Source organism: Mesoplodon mirus (genome assembly GCF_964341445.2).
Source record: "Mesoplodon mirus genome assembly, chromosome: 19".
Taxonomy (NCBI): Eukaryota; Metazoa; Chordata; class Mammalia; order Artiodactyla; family Ziphiidae; genus Mesoplodon; species Mesoplodon mirus.
In genome coordinates, this window is record NC_138995.1 from 53559516 (window position 1) to 53570572 (window position 11057).

Below are 11057 nucleotides of genomic sequence, written 5' to 3' on the forward strand. Positions count from 1 at the left end.
TCTCCCCCTCCCCGCCACCCCCCTTCCTGGAGGCCGCAAACAGCGATTAAACACCAGACACTCCTGCAGCCAAACCTGTCTGTCTGTGTGGGAAGGCGGAAGGGACGGGCCGGAGTGACAGGCTGCCCCCCGGGGTGCTTCCGGACACCTCAGAGCCAGAGAAGAGGGAATCCGAGGAAGCTCAGAGGGCTTCCAAATTGCAGAATATTCTCTTCACAACGTGGGTGATAGGTAGAGAATTAGAGAGAGCCAGGTTCCAAGGCCTTCCTCCTCCAAGTTCACTGTGTAACCTCTGCCCACGTACCTTCTGAGCCTCACTTTTCCTCATCTGCAAAATGGGACTAATTTCTCCCACACCTGGAGCAGCTCTGAAAACTGAAGAGTCATACAGTGTAAACAGCAACCTCCCCCAGAGCCCCCTCGCCAGCAAGTGGCAGAAATCCAACTTAGACTGCCTTATACAACAAACGGGAAGCTGAGGGAGAACTGGATTGAGGGCCTCAGATAAAAGAGTCTGGTCTCCCCATCTCTTGGCTTCACTGCACAGGCTCCACCTCGTGGGGGAGGAGAATGGAGCAGGCAGCTCTGGTACCCCAAAGATCCTCTTCCCCAGGCACCCTCTCATTGGCCCACCCGGGCTAGGAGGCAGCCCCATCACATAGTCAGAGACTGGGAAGGATGGGGCCTTCAGGCCTCAAAGTGCTGACACTCTGGCAGGCAAAATAGCCCTGTTCTGAGCTTATCAGAGGTACATTAAATGGAGCCTGATATTACCAAGTAATAAAGTGAGAGTGGTTTAGTTTTTTCATTCCACTTAATGCCATTTAATCTTGCTTCTTAGAAGAAAACACTATTCCTTGTTTGTGCTCTCCTGCGCGTCTTCACGGAGTGTAATTTCAAGCTAAAGATATTTATGCATTTCCTTCTTGTTTACTGGGGATGAAAATGACACCTGCTCAAAGGCAATTGTGGGCACCGTGTGGGCCAGTTTAAGCATGTGAAGTGTGCAGCAGTGGGCCCCCAGATGTGTCATAAAACCCTAAATGTCAGTGGCAGACAGGATCTGGCAGCCATGTGGCCCACCTGTGGGAACGTTATTCCTTGCTGGATGCGTCATCTTGGCTCCTGCCCCCTGCATGTGAGGGTGGGGATTAGTCAAATCAGAACTGAAAATACATCCATTTCCAAAAGCCCCTTAGGGGGTGCTATCACCCCTGAGAGAGAACCAACAGGCCTTGGCCACTTCCTTTCACAGACAGGGACCGGAGGTCCAGAATGCGCTGGCACCTCCAGTGTTTGTCTGCATAGTGAGGGCTCTGGGTCTGGACATTTTTTTTGGCCGCACCATGTGGCACGTGAGATCCCCAACTAGGGACTGAAGCCGTGCCCCCTGCAGTGAACGCATGGAGTCTTAACTGCTGGATGGCCAGGGAAGTCCCTGGGTCTGGACTCTTGAGTGGGGCCCGTGCTCCACCACTTAACTAGCTGGTGACCTCTGGCGGTTAACTGGCTTCTGAGCTTGTTCCCTTACATTTTTTTTTTTTTTTTTTTTTTTGCGGTACACGGGCCTCTCACTGCCGTGGCCTCCCCAGCCGCGGAGCCGGACACACAGGCCCAGCGGTCATGGCTCACGGGCCCAGCCACTCCGCGGCATGTGGGATCTTCCCAGACCAGGGCACGAACCCGTGTCCCCTGCATCAGCAGGCGGACTCTCAACCACTGCGCCACCAGGGAAGCCCTCTTCCTTGAATTTTATTTATTTTTTTGGCTGCGTTGGGTCTTCGTTACTGCACGCACGCTCTCTCTAGTTGCAGCGAGTGGGGGCTACTCTTGTTGTGGAGCACGGGTTCTAGGCACATGGGCTCAGCAGCTGTGGCACGTGGGCTCAGGAGTTGTGGCTCGAGGGCTCTAGAGCACAGGTTCAGTAGTTGTGATGCACAGGCTTAAGTGCTCCTTGGCATGTGGGATCTTCCCGGACCAGGGCTCGAACCCATGTCCCCTGCACTGGCAGGCAGATCCGTAACCACTGCACCACCAGGGAAGTCCCTTGTTTCCTTACCTTAAAACAGAGACTGTAACAACAGCCACACCTCACAGGGTTGTCGGGTGGGTAAAAGCAGCATTCAGAGCCAGATTCCCCTCTGAGGCCCACGAAGCCCACGAAGCCCACTGCCTCCCTGACCACCTCCTTTACTCTCCTTAGCCCTCTGCTCCAGCCACACTGGCCACCTTGCTGGTCCTTGAACCTCTGCCCGTCTCTGCCAGGGGGTCCTCCCCCTACATGCCCATGAGTCCCTGAGTTTGTCCCTGGCCTCCTCCTGGGCTTCCCTCAGATGTTCCCCTCTCCACGGAGGTGTCCCCGACTGATGTATTAAATCTGCCCTCCCCCCGACTCACCTAAACCCGTCTCCCGTTTGTTTTTAAAGAGCATCCACCATCCAAAAAACACCAATTTTATTTGTCCATCACGTCACTGCTCCTCGAACCTGGGATGTGGGCCTCCTTCACTGCTGAGGCCTCAGCACCCAGCAGGGCCTGCACACTCTTAAGAGCAGTCCCACTTCACTGGGCTGTCAGAATGAGTAGATTCAGTCAATAAATGAACCATCCTACTAGCGTTTTCCTGGGGTGGGGTGGGGTCTGTGCCCCCGGGCCCAGGGGCTGGCTATCGACACTTTCTCAGCAGGGCTGGGCTACCAGTTTATTTGACGCTGGAGGTGGTGGGAGGGGCACCTTGCCCCTGCGTGCCTCGGCTCTTCGAGTAACGCCTCTGCAGAGATTCCCGGTAGAAGCGGAAGACGTGCTGGGAGGCAGCCTGGGCTGCAGCCAGGCACTGCTGGAGCTGGGAAGGGAGAGGGGCTCAGTGCTGCGGGCCCAGGCCTGCACCCACACGGCCTGACGGGCCCCACCTCCCTGTTCACCGGGAGCCCCGCCCCCCAAGGGGAGGCAGGTGGAGCGGGGATTACTCCCTGTGCATTTCCTTCTTCCCCACTTCATGGGCTCCTTCAAGGGGAAGGCCTCAGGGGTCAGGTTCCAGCAGCTCCAGGCCCTCAGACCAAAGGCATCAGGCAGCCTGACCCCTGGACGTGACCCCAACCTTGTTGAGCTCCGGGGCCAGATTGGAATTTTAGAGCCACAGGCCCTGTGACTCCAAATAGTCTTAAAAGCCATGGAACCTGAGGCCCCAAATCTTTACTGCCTTGTATACCTGGATTCACAAGAGGGCCAGGTGGGAAATATTCTTGGAGACCATTTGGCCCAACAGGTGCCAAACTCTGTTTTTCAGACACCCCGAGTTCCGGGGTGCACAGCTCTGAGCTGGAAGCTGGGAGGCCTCCAGGTGCCCCCATCTCTTGATTTCAACCTGTGCCCCTCTTCTCATAAATTGGTCTTCCCTTTAAAATTCCCACAAAGGTTTCTATGGCTACAAAGTTTGAAAACTCCTATTTACAGAAGGGATGCAAGGACGGGGCCCTCCTTAAGCTTACTAGGATTGGGGCAGGACCTTATGTCAGGTGGGTGGGAAGGATCTGGCATTCACCCCCAATTGCACAGTGGTACCTCAGCATCAGAGTAGAGCCCCTTGGTGGTGGACATCAGCAGCTTCTGTTCCACGCTGTCAAGTGCAAAGGTCAGGACTGCCCGGGCCTCCTAGGGATGAGGGGTACAAGGTGGGGGACCTGGGACTCTCTCTTCAGACACATTCTTAGCTGGTCCCCAAAAAAGTGTATTTTTTAAATTTTTGGTCTACATACCACCCCTTCCCTGCTTCCTTGAGTAATCGCTACCCATGCCAAATTCCACCACATGGTTCTGACAGGGGCTTCCGAGCACAGTATCCTGCGCCACAGGGGCAGCAGCCACAGTGCCGGTCGTTCCCCGGTGCCTCCCATCTCCCTGCAGCGCTCTGTACCCCTGGGGCTGGAAGCCAGCAAACTACATTTCCCAGATTCCCCTGCCAGTTAGGTTCTACCAGGAATCTGGTGGGAGACTGGGAGGGAGGATTGCAGCAGGAGTATGGGGTATATCACCTGCCACAGGAGGCATGGAGATGGGGCGGGTTCTGGACTTCAGCAGCCAGGGCAAAGCCAGACCATCTCTGTGCATCTAGATCTGACTGCACCAGTGTCTCCGCCAGTACAGAGCAGGAGCTGGCTTCCGGCTTCTCATCTCTGGGTGTCCTCTCTTCTTCCCTTTTGCTCCTTCAGCTCTTCCAATATGGTTATAGCTAGTTCCCTGCATTAAATTCTGTCTGAAATCCCCCAAGGGGTTTCTGCTTTCCCAACTGGATGTGACTGTTACAGTCCTGAGCAGATAACTGGGAATAACCAGAACCCTAGCACACTGTGACCTTGAGCCAATGAAGAAAAAACTCTTTCCTCCTTTGCTTTTTTTTTTTTTTTTTTTTGCGGTACGCGGGCCTCTCACTGTTGTGGCCTCTCCCGTTGCGGAGCACAGGCCCCGGACGCACAGGCTCAGCGGCCATGGCTCACGGGCCCAGCCGCTCCGCGGCACGTGGGATCCTCCCAGACCGGGGCACGAACCCGCGTCCCCTGCATCGGCAGGCGGACTCTCAACCACTATGCCACCAGGGAAGCCCTGCTTTTGTTTTTGAACCTCTTAAAATCAGTTCCCTTTTTGCTCCAGCAGGTTAGAGCTGGGTTTCCAGCACTTGCCCAGATGAACAGGGCAGAGCTTGCCAGCTGAGACTGAGGTGGTACAAGCCAACTGTTTTGGAGAAGTGAGGCCTAGAGGAGGAGAGGAGGAGTGTCTACCCAAGGCCTTTGACCACCCCGCCCTTCATACCTACCTTTTCTTGCTTGGCTGTGGGGTCCAGCAGGAGGGTCCCATCAGAGTCCAGAGCACAGGTGACCCCACAGAAGAGGGCCCGCATGGGCACACCTGCGTCCACCAGTGCCATGCAGGCGGCATTCAGGCAACAGGCCAGGAGCTGAGTGCCACAGGCAGTGGTTAAGAGTTTCTTTTTTTTCTTCCTTTTTTTTGGCCGCGCTGTGAAGCTTGTGGGATCTTAGTTCCCCAACCGGGGATTGAACCCAGGCCCTCAGTAGTGAGAGAGCAGAGTCCTAACCACTGGACCACTGGGGAATTCCCAGGTTAAGAGTTTCTACTGGAGGGCTGGTCAGCAGAACATATCCATGTCTCCATTCCCCCTGCCAGTGCCTGGAGCAGACATCACTAACTGATCACAGAAAGGCAGAGTAGTTCTGGGATCAAGTATCCTTGGGTTCCAGACCTGAATTTGCCACCTCTAAGCTGTGTGACCTTGAGCAAGTTACGTATTCCCTCTGAGCCTCAAGCAGGGATCATAATGATATTCAACAGATATGCACCTTCAGGGAAACGGAGGGCAGAAGCCTTCCAAGATCACACAAGTAGGCAGTGGCAGAGCCAGGCCTGGAGCTGGGGTATCTAGAGCATGTGGTGCTACCAGGCAATAGACGGGCAGGGTGACAGAGGGAGGGGTCAGTGTCCTCAGGGAGCCCACAGTGCAGGGGAGAGGTGTGGCCCTGGCATAGTGCAAGGTGAGCACAGGCCTGAGTCAGACAGGTGGCGCCACCTCAGTTTGCTCAAGTCTTTCCTCCCCAGGGCCCAGCTTCACTATCAGTCAGTCCCACCTCTGCCACTGACCCTCCATTGCCTCCCCTCTGTGAAATGGGTTCGCAACAGTCCTCCTCTTCCCTCATCTGTGAAGTGTCTGCCCAACGCAGGGCCATGCCTGCAAAGCCATCTAGTAATGCCCATTTCTGGTCCTTGGCCTCTACCTTTCTCTACCTCTACCCAAACCACAGCGATCTTTCAAGGCTGAGCTGCTGAACCTAAGGTTCTACCTGCTCAGGGCTCCCCTGGTGTTGAGCCTCAAATCCAAGCTCAGGGTCAGAGTTGAGGTCACTGGCACAGGCTTTGGATTCTGGAGGACTTCCTGGAGGTGGCCTGGGGGAAAGGATACAGAGCCAGCATCGCTGACGACCTGCAGCACCACGGTTATGGAGGTGCGGGGGTGCAGAGCTCCCAGTACCACCGCTTCACAAGTGTTTCTGATCAGCCGCTCCCGGCTCTTCTCCGCTACGCCTGGGGAAATCAGGGGTGGGGTGGGGTTGTCAGACTCTTCCCTTCCATCTGGCTCACCTTCCTCCATATGCCCCACCCAAGCCCTCTGGAAAAGGGCCTGCAGTCCCAGTCTGGGTTGCTGAAAGACCCTGAATGGACGACAGAGGAGTCCCAGTGGGAAGGAGGCAGGGCCTGACTGCCACCCACCCGACCCCTGCCACTTCCAGCACCCACCAAGGGAGCCTCCCGGGGAGGAGAACCTCTGAGCTCCCACGTCCAGTACTGCTGTCCACTCCCATCCCAGTGGGCCCAGCCCTGGGGAGTGAGGGGGACGGAGTAAAAGAGTGGAAAAACAGGTTAATGGAAAGGCGGAGAGATGGAGCCAGGAAAGAGGAGGGGAAAGTGAAGATGGAGAGAGACAGGGAGAAAGAGAGAAAAGTGACAGAAACAGGGACTCAGAAGCAGAGAGTTGGAGAAAGAGACAGAAATAGCTGAGGGCAGGGGACTTCCCTGGTGGTCCAGTGGGTAAGATTCCACGCACCCAAAGCAGGGGGCCCAGGTTCGATCCCTGGTCGGGGAACTAGATCCCGCATGCATGCCGCAACTAAGACCCGGCACAGCCAAAATAAATAAATATTAAAAGAAAAAAAAAAGGGAAGAAATAGGCGAGGGGTGATGAGAGGGAGGGGTAAGGGAGACACCGGGTGAGAGGCCCAATTACCAGGCAGACCGATCTTCGGCCTCAGGGTCACCTCCAGTGTGGCCTTGTTGAAGATCTCTTTGCTGACTTTCACCTCTGCTGGCCCGTACACGCCTGCCAGGACGGAGGTATCCCCTGGGGAGACAGCATGGGAGGTCTCACCCAAATCTTCCCTGCCTCTGGGGCCCAACGCCTGGCACTTAACATTGTGGGCCCTGAGCCAGGTGGCCAGGGTTGCCCACATCACCCTCACTGTGGCCCACCATTTGTTGGTAGTGATTCTTTGAACACTTGCTTCATTTCTCTGCCTCCACTTCCTCATCTGTAAAATGGGGATAACTACAGTACCTCCCTCACAGCTGTGAGGATTACATGAGATAAAAAGAAAACCACTTGCGACTGTGCCTGTAAGTGTTGAGTGCCCAAAAGACTTTAGCTATTATTATAAATTTTAATGGGAAGTTCTTCCTGAGAGCTAAACTTTCTCCCTCTTACCGCTGCTGGTCCCAACTTCTCCATCCAAAGCTTCCCTTAGCCCAGCTCTCTTCCCTCAGGCTCACATCCCGAAACTGTGCAGCAGTCAGGACACCTGAGAAAGAGATAAATATCTGGGGGTGGGTCCTGACACCTGCTTATTTCCTCCTGGCTCTGTAACCTCAGCTGATTTTGCTCACTTCTCTGGGCCTTAGTTTCACCATCTGCAGAATGAGGAGACTGGACCTCAGCAGCAGCTTGCAAACTCTTCTGACCCTAACTCCCAATAAGAAATACATTTTAGAGCAGGACCTAAAACTCACCCAAAATGGAACAAAAGCCTCACAAAACAACTCTTACCGTTATTGCTTTGATATACTCTGATATCTTCTACTCTATTCCAGTTAAAAATAACCACTAATGACGCAGTGGTTCTCAACCCTGGCTGCACAATGGACTCACTGCGTAGCTTTAAAAGATACTGATGCCCAGGTCCCTCCCCGAGAGAGCCTAATTCCATTGCTGGGGGCTGGGGCTCAGGCACCAGCAGCCTCAGAGCTCCACAGGCCATTCTACTGTGTAGCTGGGCCTGCAACCTGCAGTGGGAAGAAACGGAGCTCCAGCAAAGCTTCAAAACACTGGCCTGCAATCAGAATCACCACGGCAATTAATTCAAAACTGTAGAAGGCCAGCCTTAGTCGGAGTGGGTAGGTTCTGAGGCTTTGCTTTTTTTTTTTTTTTGCTGTACGCTGGCCTCTCACCGTTGTGGCCTCTCTCCTTGCGGAGCACAGGCTCTGGACGCGCAGGCTCAGCAGCCATGGCTCACGGGCCCAGCCGCTCCGCGGCATGTGGGATCTTCCTGGACCGGGGCACGAACCTGTGTCCCCTGCATCGGCAGGCAGACTCTCAACCACTGCGCCACCAAGGAAGCCCGAGGCTTTGCATTTTAACCTCATCAGAGATTCTGAGGCCAGAAGCATGTGGGACACACTTTTGAAGGTCTGCAAAGGACCCTGCTCCAGGGTCCTGGGCTTTGGGGTTTTAGAACACAAAAGGGGCTCAGTATTTCTTAAGCTCTAAGAAACTCTCTTTAGCAAGAGAGCTAAGCCTTGGGGAGGTCCCGGGTAGAGGCCTTTTTTCCCCTGGGGTTGGCGGGGAGGAGCTGCCACACAATGGAGGGGATTCTCTTGGCTCCAGGAGAATGCACCCGAAGGGGGAAATTATCCAAGCAGAACTAGAGCCACACTGGGGCCTTCCTTCCTGTTACTACAGATGAGCTGTTTGTGGTTCACGTGAGCACAAGAGTTCCTCCCCTCTGGACCCCACATCCATCTAACTCCTGCCCCATTTATCTGATCCCCTTACAGCAAAGCTCCTGAAAAGCTGTCTCCACTCGCTGACTCTTTCCCTCCTTGACCCCATCCCTCCACCAGAACAGCTCTTGACTGCGCTGCCACCAATGACATACGTCCAAGTTGTCAACCCACAGGTCTAGCCCATCCTCACGTGATGCAGCCTCTCAGTAGGACTAATGCAGTTGGTTGGCCCTTACAGCTCAAACACGTTCTTCTCTGGGCCCCAGGTCGCCGCCCTCTCTTGGTTTTCCTCCAACCTTACTAGCTGCTCCTTCTCAGTGTCCTTTCCTAGCTCTGCACAAGCTAGAAGACCCAGGGCTTAGTCCTGGGACCGCTTCTCTTCTCCATCTATACTGATTTTCTCGGTGATCCCATCCAATCGGTAGCTTGAAATACCATTTATAGCCGAAGGATTCCAAATTCCAGACTCGTACGTCCGACTGCCCAGTCCACACTGCCACGGGGATGTCTACTATGCACTGTAAATTTAATGTTCCAAACTGAACTCAGCTTCTCCCAGCACAGCTGATCTGGGAAAAAAACTTTCGCGTTATTCCTGACTCTTTTTTTTCATATCCCCAAACCCAACCATCTGCAAAATCTGTCCGTTTTACCTTCAGAATCTCACCACCTGCACCGCTCCCACTCTGGTCTGAGCCACCCTTACCTCCCCCTTTCCCCCTCTAACCTCAACAGTGCAGCCAGAGAGATTCTGTTAATATATATTCAGATCATGTCACATGGCTCCATTCTCAATCACTAGGCCTTATAGGACGGGCAGGCCTCCTTACCTCCCTCCCGCCTCCTGTCTCTGCTGCAGCCATACTTGTCCCCTGACTATTCCTCACCAGGCAAGTTTTGGCCTCAGGGCCTTTACCCCTGTGGTTCCCAATGCTTGGTAAGCTTTCCTCTTGATCTCTTTAGGGTTTGCTTCCTTACCTTTAGGTTTTTATTCAGAAGGTACCATCTCAGTGAGGCCTTTCCTTACCATCCTAATTAAGACTGCAACCCTCTCTGGCACACCCTAATCCTCTTCCCTACTATATTTTTCTCCACAGCATTTTACTATATATTTTACGTAGTTATCTTTTGTCTGTCTCTTTGACTAGGATGTAAACTCCATTAGGGCAGGAATTAAAAAAATTTTTTTATCCACGTATCCTCAGTGCTAGCAAAAATACATGTGTTCAATGAAGGAATGAGTGAAAACAGGTTCTGTACCTGGGTCTGAGGTAACGCCCTAAGGCAGGGCCTGAAGCATTTATGGGGGTGATCCTTAGGCCTGGCTCCAGAGGAATATTTCCCGGGGTCAGGGAGGTGAGTCTAGTCTGAGAATTATTTAGCTAGGGGAAGGGGATATTTACCTAATAGGTAAGACCTGCCCCAATCTTAGGGATATAGGAAGAATTGTGTATCCCAGTCAAAGGGATATTTACCCAATGGGTGGGGTGGGGCTGGGGACATCACCCTCAATCTGATAAGTATCCACTTCGGTAGAAGATCTGCCATGGGTCCAGGGAGTAATTAAACCGCTAGTGGTGATTTGCCAGTCTACCGGGTATTTATGCGAACCAAGGGGTTTGCCTCACCCTGGGATGTATGGACGCAGGGTGCGTGTGTGGGAGGCGGGGGAGGAACCTAGTCAAGGGAGACACCCGGGTAAGGAGATTTCCCCCATTCTGGAGTATTCGTTCTTAAGAGGAGGTCTGCCCCTCTCTCATTCTGAGTACTTACCAAAGTGGAAATACCTTCTCCCGGCTAGTATGGAGAGAGAGGTATATGTCTACTGACGTATGCAGTAGTATCCACCTCGGCAAGAAATGCACCAGTCCAGGAGGAATATTTACCAGCTAGCACAGTACACTATAACCGCGCCCTAAAACGAATACGACCTGGGTGAGTTCCTACCTTGCAGGAAAGAGGCCGAGCCATCGGGCCGGGACAACAAATTCTGTTCGCAGGCAAAGTTCCGGAGGCTACAACCGGGACCCCGAGGGCCGGACTCTATTCCAGACTCAGTGCGTATCTTAGTCTCAGTCTGCACCGCGCCCTCCATCGCCCCGGAGCCCACGTGCAGCCGGGATTGTCGCTTCCGTCCAGAAGCGCGCGCTTGCGTACAGACTGCGTACCTAGTGCGCACGCGCCGACCCGGGGTCGGGGGTGTTTCCAGGATCGGCTCCCGCACGTGGCTCCGCGTTTACTAACAATTTGGTCCCTCCTACTCCCCCCTCGAAAGTCCAGGAAAGCCATTGGACAGAAGAGAAGAGAGGGAAGGCCTTGACATGTCCTACCCGAGGTCCCCGGGTCCTGAAACCCTGAGGCTCTGGTCAGGTTGCCCTCTTCTTTGCCTGTTACAGGAACAACTGCGATGAGGCGGTCAGAGTAATTTTGGGGAAGCTAGATTGTTTTATCCACCTACATATGTGTACTAGAGACCGCAGGACTAGTAGCAAGTGGTT

The 11057-nt window shown here is 53.9% G+C and overlaps 1 protein-coding gene across 3 annotated transcripts; it reads right to left on the reverse strand.

The window, feature by feature from the left end:
* Window positions 1-795: 795 nt before the first annotated feature.
* EXOSC5 (exosome component 5) lies at window positions 796-10700 on the reverse strand. Of its 3 annotated transcripts, none has more exons than XM_082606408.1 (6): window positions 10507-10687; window positions 6791-6904; window positions 5969-6090; window positions 4811-4951; window positions 3562-3651; window positions 796-1132 (listed from the first exon to the last, which is right to left on the reverse strand). In XM_082606408.1, exons 1-6 carry the CDS (start codon window positions 10652-10654, stop codon window positions 1040-1042), a joined length of 708 nt encoding a protein of 235 aa, XP_082462534.1. In that variant the 5' UTR covers window positions 10655-10687; the 3' UTR covers window positions 796-1039. The 3 variants fall into 3 exon arrangements, with proteins under 3 accessions (XP_082462534.1, XP_082462535.1, XP_082462536.1); XM_082606410.1 differs by lacking the exon at window positions 796-1132 and adding an exon at window positions 2440-2842 and having other exon boundaries at window positions 10507-10700; XM_082606409.1 differs by lacking the exon at window positions 3562-3651.
* Window positions 10701-11057: the final 357 nt, after the last annotated feature.

Excerpts from the sequence above, each read along its gene's own strand:
- EXOSC5 (XM_082606410.1), bottom strand. The coding sequence starts at position 10,654 with ATGGAGGGCGCGGTGCAGACTGAGACTAAGATACGCACTGAGTCTGGA. Across the intron at positions 6,091-6,790 it reads GCCGAAGATCGGTCTGCCTG|GCGTAGCGGAGAAGAGCCGG; the intron begins GTAATTGGGCCT and ends TGATTTCCCCAG. Across the intron at positions 4,952-5,968 it reads TCGTCAGCGATGCTGGCTCT|CTCCTGGCCTGTTGCCTGAA; the intron begins GTATCCTTTCCC and ends TGTGGCACTCAG.